At 34.8% G+C, this 15,657-nt stretch overlaps 1 protein-coding gene and 1 long non-coding RNA gene across 4 annotated transcripts in view; one reads left to right on the top strand and one right to left on the bottom strand.

Moving 5' to 3' along the window:
- The window catches only part of Cul3 (cullin 3), an 80,032-nt gene that overhangs the window by 7,072 nt on the left and 57,303 nt on the right, over window positions 1–15,657 (bottom strand). For all 3 annotated transcript variants that reach the window (XM_048344654.1, XM_048344655.1, XM_048344656.1), the window contains 9 exons: window positions 13,541–13,769; window positions 12,916–13,061; window positions 11,438–11,614; window positions 10,072–10,242; window positions 8,830–8,937; window positions 5,789–5,913; window positions 5,453–5,549; window positions 3,724–3,858; window positions 1,752–1,938 (listed from right to left, as the gene is read on the bottom strand). In XM_048344654.1, coding sequence (XP_048200611.1) covers window positions 1,752–1,938; window positions 3,724–3,858; window positions 5,453–5,549; window positions 5,789–5,913; window positions 8,830–8,937; window positions 10,072–10,242; window positions 11,438–11,614; window positions 12,916–13,061; window positions 13,541–13,769 — 1,375 coding nt within the window. The remainder of the gene's footprint in view (window positions 1–1,751; window positions 1,939–3,723; window positions 3,859–5,452; window positions 5,550–5,788; window positions 5,914–8,829; window positions 8,938–10,071; window positions 10,243–11,437; window positions 11,615–12,915; window positions 13,062–13,540; window positions 13,770–15,657) is intronic.
- LOC125350249 lies at window positions 5,924–6,510 on the top strand. The gene is made up of 3 exons (XR_007210707.1): window positions 5,924–6,208; window positions 6,314–6,315; window positions 6,433–6,510. It is a non-coding gene; the product is annotated as an uncharacterized LOC125350249 (long non-coding RNA).

The following is a 15,657-nucleotide window of genomic DNA, read 5'->3' as shown; positions in this document are numbered from 1 at the left end:
CTATTTTTTATTTTTTAATCAGTAATAGGGTTTGAACTCAGGACCTGAGCTGTCTCTGAACTCTTTTGCACAAGGCTAGTGGCTCTACCACTTTGAGCCAAAGCTCCACTTCTGTTTTGTAAGACGGTTAATTGAACTGGAGCTGAGTGTCTCGTGGCCTTTCCTGTCCTGGATGGCTTTGAACCTCAATCCTCAATCCTCAGCCTCCTGAACAGCTAGAATTATAGGCATGAGCCACCAATGCCCAGCTTGTACTTCAAACATACTTAACTATCATAGGCACATACAACACACACATACCACACAAACACACACACACACACGATATATGCACTCAACAGTGAAAACTAAAAATTCAGACTAATTTATGGTAATACTAATCCTGGTAATATTAATGGGGGACAAAAGGTGGAAGTAGGCAATTCAGATATATATATATCAACTTATATTTTCCTCCAAATCTAAGAGAAGTAAGCCTTGAAATCTAAAACACATTTCCCAAACCTATAGTCCCATGTCTTGCACTGAAGGGGAAAAATGAGCTTAATTCCATCATATATGTTAGTAGTTTCATTGTTAACATTCAAGTATATATCAAACGACATGGTAATCTGGGTGGATTAAGTTAAAAATGCTATGTTTTGTACCTATGGGGCAAGGAGTCAAGGCTTGAACAGACATCACTCTAGTTCACTAAAGCACACATAAAGAATTGGTTGGAAGTCGGAAAGGAAAACAAATTAGAAGCGTATCTATAATAATGTTCTTGACTCAATGTATATTAATAATCAATTGTGTTTTAACCATTAGGTAACTTTTATTGTTTTTTTTAATAAGTAAAATCTAAACATTTTAGGGTAGAATTTTTGTGTGTGTGTCAGTCCTGAACTCAGGGGCTGGGCTCTGTCCCTGAGATTTTTTTGCTCAAGGCCAGAACTCTACCACTTGAGCCACAGTGCCACTTCTGGCTTCATGCGTACTAGGCAAGCACTCTCTACCACTAGGCCACATTCCCAGCCAACATCTATAAACATTTTAAAACATCATTTTATTATACAGATATATTAGCTATAATGGAGGAGTTAACAATATTAATACTAGTTTTTTAAGCCAAGCAGCAAAATGCATTAATTTTCAATATCTGCAAGGGAGTGCCATCTTTTGTATTTAAACACACAGAAAACACAAATCTTGCACATTATGTTACATATAATAGGATTTTCTGTGTCAAAAGTAAGGCTATATAAAAACTGTTATTCAAAATTTCCGTTCTGAAGTCAGGAAGATAATTTCTAATATCAAAATATAAGTGGCTCCATCTAACAATAAAACTTCAAGTAGGTAACTCCAACCCCCCGAAATCTGTAGAACTGCTTTAGAAAGTAAGTTCCATTGCTTCTCAATGTTTTGTAAGATCAAGTGTAGCAAAAGTTAGCTTCCATTGAGAACAATTACCTTGTCAGTCCTAACATGTTCTTAAAATTGTGTTTCATTTGCTGAAGAACAAACACATGGAGTACCACGTTCCCACTATGAATCACTTTTACCACACTTGGATTCAGCGGCATGTGCCAGCAGCAACATCAAGGAAAGCTGCTTTACTTCTCACGCCTAAATGTCAGGCGGCCCCATGAGCACTCCCTTTGTTACAACGAAAAGCATCACTTTTTAAACAAAGAAATCCAACAGATCACTTTTTTCTACAGAAAAAATATATATGATTTTTCAGAGAGAAAAATAATTAACGATACCTGTTTGGATCTTGACTCTGTGTAGTTTGGATGTGAACTGATCATTAACTGTGAATATATGACCATTTTCTATTTCCTTAGACTTAGGTTCTTTTGTAAGAACCCGCTGTGTTGGTTTACCACAGGCAAGGGATTGTAGGGCTCTAACAAGCTCTCTTTCAGGGATATCTGTCTCCTGTTGAATTTCCTGAAATATCACCAGATTGACATAGTAAGACTTTTTGAAAATTATAGTTAACTAGCAAGTAAATTGATCAAGCAGTGGCTAAAGAGACGAAATCACATTAAATAATTTGTAACAAAAATGCTCTGAATATTAAGAGTTGTCACTAAAATCTGATTATATGAATAAAGAAGCGGATTCAAGTTACATTAACACTTTAAAAGATTCATAACATTTCTTGCTTCAGATAATACAATTACCATGCTAAAAAAGTCACCCTTAAGATAATACTAGGAACTTGCTTCAGAATTAGGTAAAAATGCACTGTTAACCACATGTTTCTTTTCCTAATATTTTACTATTTTCCAAGTTTTTCCACAGTACTATTTTGCTTAGCAATGTGCTTTCATAGAAAAAAAAAGTAAATCTGGGCTAAGGCCTTCTACCATAAAATCAAAATTTAGAATCTAAGGTGACCAAATCTATACTGTCTGTGTGATGAACAACCTAAATACCTAAATATTAAAATTAAACATTAAACCCTTAAGAAATCTGCTTTTAACTCCACATGAGAACTTTAGGGTATGAATGACACACACCAACAAAAAGAAAAAGGGAAGCAGTTTGGAACAGAATGCCACACAGTTTTCAATTCACAATTTCCTTCTCAGGTTGATGGGACATCCAGAGAATTGCCTACTTGCATGATTTAGTACTCTGGGGCTGTATAAATTTCAGAGGTCATGCACATTCCTTTGCCTCAAATAATTTCTGCGTTTATAATTGCTATACGTGTGCACTTATACGTGTACATGTGTTTGTAGGCAGATATGTATATATTTTGAATACCAATATGGAGGCTTGAAATCAGGGTCTTGTGCCCACTTGCCTGGCTTTTTCACTCACACGTGGCACTCTACCACTGACCCATACTTCAATTTGGCCTTTTTGCTGGTTAACTGAAGAGTCTTGTGAACGTTTCTGCCTGACTGGCTTTGAACTGTGATCCTCAGATCTCAGACCCTGTAATATTTAGGATTACAAATGTGATGCAACTGGGCCTCACTTTACTACTACATTAAACATTACAAATAGAAGTTAATCTAAAAAATTAAGTGTTATTATTGAAATTAAAATGTAGTAATTATATTGTGCACATGACACAGTGATTTATGTATTTATATTCAAAACACAAAAATATTTTAAGTGATATTTTAAAATTATAATCACTAAGCAGAGCTAACTACAGCAATTTAAAATGTAACCTTCTGGAATTTTTCCATTCATCTCTATCTGGCACATTTTAGTATGTTAATGCTTATGCATGAACATACCCATTTACATACTAGTAGTAAGTATGAAAGAATCATACGATGAGATCCTTTCCATTGATTTCTTCAGATTTCCCATGTTAGGGACAAGATTAATCTAAGGGGAATTCCCTAGTTTTTGTTATGATACAAGAGGAGAATGAGATGCATCCAATTTTATTTTGATCCATGTATTTCGGTACTTTTAGCATAACTGAAGACCAGTATTCCAGAAATATTTTTTCTCAGGTATAGTATTTAATTTCTTTTCAAGTTGCTTAAATAGTTAATTGAAACGGAACCTTAAAACCTATCTATAAAAAGTAGCTACTGAAGATAAAAATTAAAGTTTGAATAGTCCTAATAAATAATGTTTGAGTAAGGTACTCAACACTTGTTTAATCAATATTTGTGGTACTCCCAACCACATGATTTGTGCATAAAAACAAAAGCTATTCTCTAGGTAAGACCTAATAATAGACATAATCAAAATCCTTACCTCAAATGTGTATTTTTCTCTATTATTAAAGAGCATAAGTATGGTCATCTGGAAAGTGGAGACTTGCAATATGTGCTTCCGTGTATTAGATCCAGTAACTTGTGCACCTCCAACACCAACTTCAGATCCATCTTCCTATTTCATTTAAAAAAAAAAAAAGAAACAAAATACAATTATCTCAGGGTAACTAGAGCAGTGTTTCAGAAATAAGTCCTATAATCTTCCTCCTACTACTTCCTGAAATAAAACTACTTCACTCATTCTTATATAAAAAGGAATCTATTATCATCTGCATACACATTCTTTCCTTAGGACTTTCTCATTTTTCCCCATTGTCAACATTTCCAACAATTCCAATTCCTTTACATTTAAAGCTCAAATTATTTTAACAGTACACAGTGGGACAATAATCACAATGCACTGACAAAACACCACTAACAATCTTGTTTCTTTTCCAATAGTAGCACTAAGAAACCAAAAATGCCCTTCTCAAAACTGTTTCTGCTTTATGACTTAAGAGGTTTAAAGTGGAGCCTTATGTCCTCAATAATTAACAAGAGCATGTTTGAAAAATCTACTTCTTCTAAAGAAACTGTCAAAATGCTATTTAGAACAACCCCAGGTCTTTAGTCTCTGTTTTTGGGCTTCCCATTCCCAGTTAAGTATGTCAAAAAAACTTTCTACTGAGTAAACTGTAAAAGACTTTGCTTATTTCAAGTATAAAAAAATTATAATACTTACATACTTCCAACAATACTAAAAAGTACTTTGTTCTTACAGTAATATAGGTGTACGTATTAGGATTCTAAACTTAAAACCTAGAATAAAACTATTGGATGCCTATTGTAACAACTAGGTTAAATTTAAAAAATGGTTTCCTAGAGGCTTTTTATTAACTTTTACTTTTATGGGAAACAATTAGTATGAATCACACCACATAGCTTGGGTAGGAAAGTCCTTGCTTGAGACTCTTACCCCCAATAAACTACTCAGGAAAAAGCTAGAAGTGACACTGTGGCTCAAGTGGTAGAGTACTGAGCAAAAAAAGCTCGGGGACAGTGCCCAGGCTCAGAGTTCAAGCCCCAGGACTGGAAAGTAAAAAAACAGGGAACAAGCCATCAATGTGCCTTATAATTATTTGATTCCACTAATAACTACAAGCCTAACAAATCTCAAGTATCATTCTCCTGGTTTTGATTCATTAAAAACAAATAAGTACATTTATTTGTTTGTTTATTTATTTATTTTTATGCCAGTCCTGGGGCTTGAACTCAGGGCCTGAGCACTGCCCCTGGCTTCTTTTTGCTTAAGGCTAGCACTATACACCTCTTGAGCCACAGTGCCCACTTCTGGCCTTTTCTGCTTATGTGGTGCTGAGGAATCGAACCCAGGGCTTCATGGATGCAAGGCAAGCACTCTACCACTAAGCCACATTCCCAGCCCCACTAAGTACTTTTTTTGAAAAAGGATTCATGGCCTTTTATGTTCTCAAATCAATTCTACCTATCATTTTATGCAACATGATCTTGAGTTTTACCTCATCAATAAAGTTACTGTCTTAGTACATCATTATTTGAAAGAGAAAAACAAATTCTTTTTTGAACAAATTCAAACATACTCAATGAGACCAAGTTCTTTGGAGTAAGTTTACTCAGAGTGATAAAAATCTCAGATCAGTTATATAGATTAATTTTAATTCACCCAGTATGTTCAAACTATTAATATTTACCTTTTTAACTGGACCATAAAAGGTGGCATTGAGATCGGCGGAACCCATATGATGCTGGAGTGTGAGCTGTCGACCACTGTGTTTGGCTAAGTAGAACCTTCAGTGGATCAAAACAGGTTTAGAGAATCATGCAATTCACATACCTGACATACACACTACAATATAGCAATCCTTCACAAACACATTCAGTCGATACGAAACACAGGCATTAAGTTCATTCCCAGGTCTTCCAGAGAGGAAATTGAGGGGCAAAGGGAGATCACACCATTTAGCTAGGTTTTAAAACTTTCTCCATAGTAACCCAATAGTTATTTATACCAAGTCTCACTTGCTTACCTTCTAAATATCTCAAAAGCATGTCTTGGTGCTGGTGGGATGTTGCACTTTGGTGTGGCTGATTGAGTGGGCCAGTATCCTGTTGTGAGAACCCGTACTGTAAGGTCAACACCACCTAAAGAAACCTATGCAAAACAGAAAGAGACAGTCCTCTAACATTAACTAGGGCTTGCTTGTTTTCCATTCCATGCTTGTGTTTGAATTCTTAAAGCATTTGTACCAAAGTAATTATCTCCATGTCCAATGTGTAGTAAGTAAAACAAATTTTGGGAGTTGGACTGCTCTACAACTTCCTAAACAATCCCAGCAGAGAAACAATTGCTGCATAAACTGCTAACTTGAAAATATTGAACAAAAGATAATTCCTAGCATGTGTCTTACTGGGACTGTTCAAAAATACAAAGTTTTGTATTAAAAAAAGTTTTAGGGGAGTTGGGGATATGGCCTAGTGGCAAGAGTGCTTGCCTCATATACATGAGGCCCTGGGTTCGATTCCCCAGCACCACATATACAGAAAATTGCCAGAAGTGGCACTGTGGCTCAAGTGGTAGAGTGCTAGCCTTGAGCAAAAAGAAGCCAGGGACAGTGCTCAGGCCCTGAGTCCAAGGCCCAGAACTGGCCAAAAAAAAAAAAAAAAAAAAAAGGTTTTAGGGAATGGGAACATGGCTTAGTGGTGGAGTGCTTGTCTAGAATCATGCATGAAACCCTGGGTTAGATTCCTCAGTACCACCAATACAGAAAAAGCTGGAAGTGGTGCTGTGGCTGGAGTGGTAGAGTGCTAGCCTTGAGCAAAAGAAGCTCAGGGACAGTGCCCAGGCTCTGAGTTCAAGTCCCAGGACTAGCAAAAAAAAAAAAAAAAAAAACAGATAAACTGCAAAATGTATAATATCTTTTGCTTTAGATTTTCATACTACACCAAACAAGTAACATATTCCTAACACCCAGATTTTAACTACAGTGATGAAAAATTCATGTTTTAACAGTCAATACGCTCACATTCTAACAACCTAACACAGATGCATTGATAGCAGGTGCTCTATATTGTTATTGTTATTATATTCCAATATTTCTATAGCATATGCTGGAAACATCATCATCAGGTATTTTGTGCTTTTCAAAATTTTAAGTATTTCAAAATAACCTATGGATAACCCTTATGACTTCTAAGCACTCCTCATTCACATTTCTTCACCAATTATCTACTAAATGATTAGTCTACTTTATAGAAATTGAAACTAAAAATTTTAGGTGGTGCTGAAAAGAGAGCATCATACAGAGACTCTTTTATTATCACCAGCCAAGGTGGTGAACTGTTTGTAATTTGCAAACTGGCATGTGTATGTTACTATTTGAACAATCCATATACTCCTTATCAATATATATGCCCTATCCATAATTTCAAAGATGAAAACATAAAGTCTCTAATTTCTTCTATGTATACATCTTGTTCCTTAATCTCCTTTAAGATACTTTTCTCAAAATGTCTTTAGGCCAGGTGTTTCATTCTCCAACTATTCACTTACTTATGTCTTGGTTAGAATATGAGGGCTTTTGTCCCATTTACTGTTACATCTGAGGTAAACTATAAGAATGCTCAGCTGCCAAACACTTGATGAATTATGAAATGGGGAGAATTATGATTCTTGCACTGGTTAGTTTTTTTTTTCCTCTTAGCAATCCCACTAAGCTTATATTGAAACATAACAAGTACAGAGTTAAAAGTACCAGTAATGTCTGCCCATGTATTTTATGGCTTGCTGATATAAAAATATGCAACAAGATGGCATGGAGGTTTTTCTGCCCTCTTTAAAAAAATTCCTTAAAGCACATTATAAATAAAACTTATGTAAATAAAACATTATTCTTTTATTATAAAATAATTTCAACACAAACTTAGAAAAACATGTCACTCTCTTATTAGAAGTCTCAACTATCAGATATGTTTATGTAGACAATTCCAAAAACAATGGAGCACTGGATCTATCCTAACAAATTTTCCACAGAAAATTCATCCTTCTAAGGTGAGCTCTCTCTCTGGCTCTCTAGCTCTCTCTCTCTCTCTCTGTGTGTAAGAAATATAATAGCAAATAGAAGTATGAAAATACAAGCATTTATCAGTTTATACAGGTTAAAATCCCAAAAACAATAAAGAAGAAATAATCTGGGATAATACAATCACTAAGTTCCTATTAACACACATTTCTACTTCTTAGACTCCTCTGCTATGGGTTCTTTTACACTATTAAACCATTTGTGAGGCAAATTATAGTTATTTAGAAAGGACTCAATGCTTCTATCTACACTTACATGCCCAGACTATAGAGTTATTTTCTCCTATTTCATGTGATGGGACTGTGATAGCAGTAGAAATGAAGGCCTCTTATTTAAATATCAAAAGAAAGGCCTCCAAGTCTGTTAATGATTCTGAAAGTTTCTTAACTACCAAGTCCTAATGTGGTCACTTATAAAGAAAACTTTAAATGGCTATTAAATTCCCTAATTGAAAATAAAAGTTGAAAAATGCCACAAGAAGTAACACAACTCCCCTATCAACTCCAAAGCTATAAAACTTCTAGCTCAGCATCTTCTAGGAGTCACAACACAAAACACATTGATAACACACAAAAGCTGCACTTTTATAGTTTATTTCCCCCCTTTCTTTAGGATATGAGGAGTTTATGTTAAATTTACAATAAGAATGAAAATACTGAAATAAAAAAGCTTAGGTAACAATCCCAAAAGAATTCAACCCCAGGAAAATGTAAGAAACAACTCTAGGAAGCTTTGGTTACAAAAAAGTAAATTCATTAAATTTTCAATACAGTGCTTCAAATGAGAAAAACAAGCTTAAATTTTAGGAGAATTAGGAGAATTTAAAATTTTATTCTAATAGAGAAAGAGAAGACAGATGGGAAAAATAGTTTTAAGCACTCGCAGACAATAGACACTGTAATGCATTTAAATAAATGATTCCAGCAGACCAGTCGTCTTATTATGAATGAAAATTTCCATTACAAAGGACTTTAAATAAATAGCCTTACCCCAGTTGCCTGTAGATGTTGCCTGAATTCATCCATAGTTGTGTTTGAGATGCTCATATCCCTAAACATTCCTTCCAGTTTTGATGTGAACTGACATCCACATTCAGTCTGGAGGAAAAACACAGATATACACAAATGAATGGATTTTTCTCTACAAACTCTTGAAACAAAATTTTCCACCTATTGCCAAACCTTCCCTCTAGTTGTGATATGCACGTTTACTAAACTTTATAATATTTACTAACCCAATGATTTAATTTTCAAGTTCAAATTCCCATGAGTGTTCAGATTCCAAAAAGCGTCATGGAAAGCAAGGCCAAAAACTGCTTTTTTCATAAGCTCCTCAGGTGATTAGAGCAAAAGTTGCTCATAGTGTAGCTCAGAGTGGTCTCATGCTCAGGATCCTCTCTCTCTGCCTCATCCTCCTCGTTATTTACTGGTGTGCACCACCATGGCTGGTGAGACCCAACGAGGATATTCTTAGGAGAGGATCACAAAGGCTCTATAGCTATGTGCAAATGATCCTACAAAATGATGTTTATAGAAAGGAACTCCAAGAAATGGAAACAAGAGGCTTTTTGGTGTTTTATCTCCTTTGCCACTGATCAGTTTGGGAGAGGGTACGGAGGAACACGGAAATGGTGGGACAAAGGGAGAACAAATGTAGCAGTGATACACTCACTAGACACTATGTTGAAAATGACCTATACAACTTCTGGGGAAGGAGGGTCAGGAAGAAAAAAAACGGGAGAAAACAAGGGAAGAGGTGACACTGTTCAAAAAGAAATGTATTCATTACCTGACTTACATAACTGCAACCCCTCCATACATCACCATTACAATAAAAAGGTATTTTTTTTAATAAAGAATTTTTTTAAAGCAGCTCACGGATCATTCTTAAAGAAACACAACTATTGTAATTCTATTAATCCTCTTCTAGACCTCTGTGGATATATCCCACCACACCAATACAAACTCCAAAGAACTCTGAATATCCCACAACTTTAACAAATAAGCATAGCATATGTCTTGTTCAAACACAAATCTACATTTAATAGGTTCAGAAACAAGCAAGCATTTCAAACCATTTAGATGAAAGTATCACAAGGAACTTCTTTGTATAGGTAATACATGTATTTTTAAGTTAAAAAAAAATCAAGCCAATAATTTCCAGTCCTAGTGCTACATAATGTAATGACATTAATTAAATACCATCCATTCTCTCTTAAAGATATACTTTACCTTTAATTTAGATATCATATTCTTCTCAGAGTCATCAGAAACACTCTTATTTGTGAGCAGTCTCCTTGCCAGGTGTTGTTTATAATAACGTTCAAATACATCTTTTTCTTGCATAAACCTAAAAAGGACCATTGCCTTATCCAATATAGTTTCTACTTCTTGTTCTGTTAGCTGCAAAATTCATTAAAAGATGACTTAATAATAATACAGTGATGGTTATTGGAAAGCAGCACCCCTTCTCATCTACAAACAATCGTGTCTGGTAAGAGAAGAAGGGATCTGCTTTTAAAACATGCCTTCCACACAGCTGTATGGTGAAAGAGCATGAGATTTTAGTCACAAAAAGTATTTAGAAACTTGTATAACATGTAGGCATAAGTTTATGTAGTCAAAAGATACTTTCCTTTAAACTTACCTAGATTTTTCAAACAGAAGGGTAAAAATACAAACAATAGACTCCTTGCCCTTATGAGACCATGACTGATTATATTAAGCTTATTTAAATTTTTAAAGGGGGTGGAGGGGCAAGACTGGTAGGAGCCAGTAGCTCACACCTGTAATCCTAGCTACTCAGAGGCTCAGTTCTGAGGCTCAGATTCAAAGCTAGCCCAGACAGACAAATCCATGAGACTCTTTTCTCCAACTAACCTGCTAAAAGGGTGGAAGTATGGCTCAAGTAAGAGTGCCAGCCTTGATCAGAAAGGTCAGGCAAGAGCATAAGACCATGAGTTCAAGCCCCAGTACAAATACAAAAATAAAAAAGGAAGAGTAAATGGATGTGATTTTTATATATCCTCAGTAATCTTAACTTTCTTATAGCTGCTGCTTGTGTAATTGGTAAATATTTGATGTATTCCCCTTTATCTCAAATTCCAAGATGAAGCCAAAAGAGCCACACTCCTAAGATCAAAATATGCTTAAACTGATTTTCTGTGCTTCCAAATAAGCTCAAGATCCCAAAGATATTGTAAGGGTTTGAAACTAAACTTTAATACATAATTTCAAACCATTTTCAGTGAGCTATTCTTTTAACTGGGCTCACAAATTCCCAGAATTCAATTATTTTTTATATATAACCTTTACGAACCGGATGTTTCCTATACTACTGGAGAGTTTTTCAGATTATTGTCATATGGTACATCTAACTCATAGCCAAAAAATACATCTGTTTTACGCTACGGCTGTTCAGTTCATTTGTATGCAAATTATATACACTATCATGACTGTCCAATACACTGTTCAACACCTCACAGCTTACCTTTTCTATTTATAAAATTCCCTCATTTTTAAATTTCCTAACTTATCAACAAATAACATCTATTTTCCTGTAATCTATAAATACATGTTTGAATGCACTTGTACTTACCCCTTTGACTCCCTTTTTCAGCTTATCATCAATAAATAATGAGAGGTATTCAGGAGACCTGGAGTTGAGGTTGAGAAAATACTCAAAGTCACCAGCAATAGTCTGTTTAAAGAGCCGGTCATTATTGAACGATTCCTGGAGGAAGCGATCAAATCTACTCTTCAGATCCAATAAACCCTTGTAAATAGAAACAAAGAAATTTACAATGTATTGTAAACATTTCCATAAATAATAAATATACTTTTGATTGTGTGTTTTACCTTAATTCCCTTGGTAATAAATGTGAGTTCAGAATTATATATAAGGTCTATTTTATTGGTATCCAACTATATCTAAGCCTACATTCAAAATATCAGTGATAAGAGGTACAGTCCATCTTCCAGGTAGCACGCTGTATGGAAAGTACAACAAAAGAAAACTTCCCAGATTCTCAATTCTTCTATCTTGACCAAATGGGTAAACCACACAGAAAATTAAGTTAAAATAAATGCATTAAAAGAAATGCATTAATATACGAATAACATAGGGCAAAAATTATTCACAGGAGTATTTAAAAAATAAAGTGTTTGGGGATAAAACATATTTGGCTAAAATGCTATTTTGCTTTTTTCAAACACTCAATAATAATAAACTCAATATAAACAATAAAGCAAAGTTATATAAACAATAAAGCACATATAAAATACATTGGCTTTCATTGACAGTCTTTTCTTTTCTTTTTTGGTACTGGGGATCGAACCCAGGACGTTGTACTTGCTAGGCAAGCGCTTTGCCATTGAGCTACATCCCAGCCCCATTGACATTATTCTTAAAAGGTCTTGATAAAGTCAGCAACAAAAAGCTGCATATGACACCCTGATATAAATACACACCTTGACAAAAAAAATTCTGAGGTATTAACATGTACTAGTTTGCCAATCGGACAATAAAACATTAAGTGTATAATAAATATACGGCTTAGCCAAAGTACTTGTCAAAATGACTTTTATCATAAACTTAGAATCTTTGGAGTTCATTTTGCTTAGCATTATCTTATGTGTTCATATGGACATAGCTATTGAGCCACTGTGATCTTCTGCTAGGACATTGTTATTTTCAACATGCCATGTGAAATTATGCCTTTTTTCTTTTGTATTTCTTCCTCATGGTTTTACCCCTGATATCACTGTAACTGATTTTAGTACCCTGGATATTGTATATATGTGTATTAGAACTAGGGAAGGGAAAGGGAATACCAAAATCTAGAGACAAAAGATAAAAAGACAAACCTATGCTACAGCAAATCTTACAAAACTATATTGTGTAAACCAACTGCACAACTCATGGGGGGAGAGGGGAACGGGGAGGGGAGGGGAAATGAGGGAGGAGGTAACAAGTTGGATAAGAAATGTACTCACTGCCTTATGTAGGAAATTGTAACCCCTCTGTACATAATTTTGACAATAATGAAAAAAAAAAAAGAATCTTTGCTTATTTACCTGGATATAGTCAACAGGATTTTTTCCTTCTCCTTCTTCAGAAACAAGGGCTTTACCTTGCTCCCTCAAATAGGAACTCATACATTCACACATTGTCTTCAAACCATTTGGCACACGACTAAATAACTTGTACATGCAAGCAAGGTCTGTAATCAGAAAGAAAACAAATTAGAGCCACCAGTATTTCTGCCTTTTCAGCATCCTTACCAGACCAAATCCCCTAAAAAACTTATAAGCATTTAAAAGTGAAAGTTTAAGATTTTTTAAAAGAACAACAACAAAAACAAAAACCTGTATGAGTATATGTGGGAACGAAGGGCATCAAAACCTAGTGACAAGAAAAAGTATAGGAATTCATGAGGAGCTCACTGGCCTAAATAATATTTAATCTCATTATCTCCTCCATCATGAAAATATGAGAGAACTTCAAATGAATGGAGGGGGAAAAGCTCCAGTGTGAAATCTTCATTTATAAGGGGTATAAAATTTTACCATTAAATCCTATCAACATAATCAGTAATATGTCACAACCTGTAGAAAACTGGCATTTATAAATCTACTTTCCTTCTAAGAGAATTAAAAAATTACTGGTAGAAATGTATTTATTTTTCAAGGGAACACTTGCCTTCTGTCTTCCCATTTTTCAACATATGTACTAGACCAGAGTTCTCCATTTCTACTATAGTCTTCATGTGCTTAGAAATGAGCTCCCTCTCCACAACCTTTACAATGGGCTCTTCAGTTGATTTGTCAAGGCAGTGCATTACCCGTTCTATTTCTTCATTAATTCTAGCTTCTACTTTCTTTATATATACTGAAGCACTGTTTTCTGCTAAAAATTTCTGGCTTTCCATCTGCAATTAAAAAGCATGGCATTAAAACAAGGATAATGTATCTGTTTTGTGGAATTTCTATACTGTTTACCACAAATCATTAGTATAATAAGCATAAGACTTATTTTCATGTTGTACAATTTCTCATTAAACAAATTCATACATAGTCTGTATTATAGTTCTTAAGCATTTATTTACCTAAGACTAAAAATTCTGTGAGCAGTGCTTTTGTTTTGTATTCTTGCCAGTGCTGGGGCTTGGGACTCAGGGCCTGAGCACTGTCCCTGGCTTCTTTTTGCTCAAGGCTAGCACTTTGCCACTTGAGCCACAGGGCCCCTCCTGGCCTTTTCTATATATGTGGTGCTGAGGAATTGAACCTAGGGCTTCATGTATATGAGGCAAGCTGTAAGCAGTTTTTTAAAACGGCTACAATACTTCAAATAGAAATATCTGACCCCAAGTGTACATGGGAAATTCTTTTATGTTCTATGGTAAAATTATAATAAGAAGGATTACTGTTTGGTAAAAGCTTTCCTGGCACACTGCTAGTTACCAAGTCCTACTCCCATCGTAGACTCACACTCAAAGGAGGATACATTTCAAGTTTTGAGAAAAAGAGCTTTTACGTTAGTACTAATCTTGTCTGTAACACCAGCCTTACAGAAATCTCACTAGATTATTCCAACTTATTTTATCCTATTTCATACTAGTATCAGTGACTATTAAGAATAGGACATACTGATATAAACATTTTCAACTTTCTTAGCAGGTAGTTTTAATTTTTTAAATAGCCATAAATTTTTTTAAATAACCAAATTTCTAAGCATTAAGAATAAACAAAACTCTTACATACAACTCCATTAATTACTATAAACAGTGTAAGTGATCACACAAATGCACGCATGCATCTGCCACTGCAGCTTATTGTGGTGGTATTAGAACTATGAAATTTCCAAAGTATCTATAAACTAGGTGACATTGCAAAAAAATAAACTTTCCTATATTATAAAGCATAGTCCAGGCACACACGTGTGCCCACAAAATTCTTCGCAGTGGACTACTGAATGATTTGGAATGAAGCAGCACGTTTTTCCTTTTGCTCCTTTATGGGTAATCTGACACCTGAATTCCACTTTGGCATTTACCTAATGGCTTTTATGAATGATCTATTGATTATTATTAAGTGAATAGTTTTATATTCATTTTTTAAAGTATATTGAAAACTTTAAGTATCCTTACACATCTATCAGAGTAACACTACAAAATTGTGAAAAACTCAGCTTTCAAGATGCAACTTGGTTATCAGTACTTTATATTTAGTACTCAATTACTGTTAATTACATTACTTCATTACAAACTGGTTTTAGTGTAGCCTCAATTTTAGAAGTTAGCTGTACTGGAGTTATATAAACTTAGTAGTAATTTATCTGATTTTGGATTGATCTGTAATTTCATAACCATCATTCAGGCAAATATACACTATCAAATTGTACATATCTGTTCATTTTGTAAGAACTGGTGCTACTAAAACACACACAACTATACCTCATTAGTGATGTGCCTGTGTTATGTAATTTGAGATTCATAAGGCATTAAAACTATTGTTAAGTATATATAATTTTTGGGGGGGTTGAATTCAGGGCCTGGGCACTGCCCCCGAGCTTCTTTCACTCAAGGCTAGCACTCTGCCACTTAAGCCACAATGCCACTTCTGGATTTTTCCGTTTATGCAGTACTGAGGAATTGAACCTGGGGCTTCATGCATGCTAGACAAGCACTCTACCACTGAGCCACATTCCCAGCCAAGTCTGTGTACTTTGAAACATATAATTTTAAAACAACACAGGTTAAGTAAAAAATTTTCAATTTGTTACCAACAACTTCATTTACTTGAATGTGAGAATGTGGA

The sequence above is a fragment of the Perognathus longimembris genome, chromosome 4 (genome assembly GCF_023159225.1).
Source record: "Perognathus longimembris pacificus isolate PPM17 chromosome 4, ASM2315922v1, whole genome shotgun sequence".
NCBI classification, from domain to species: domain Eukaryota; kingdom Metazoa; phylum Chordata; class Mammalia; order Rodentia; family Heteromyidae; genus Perognathus; species Perognathus longimembris.
Note: the sequence above shows the minus strand (reverse complement) of the source record. Positions and strands in the feature narration are given on the sequence as shown.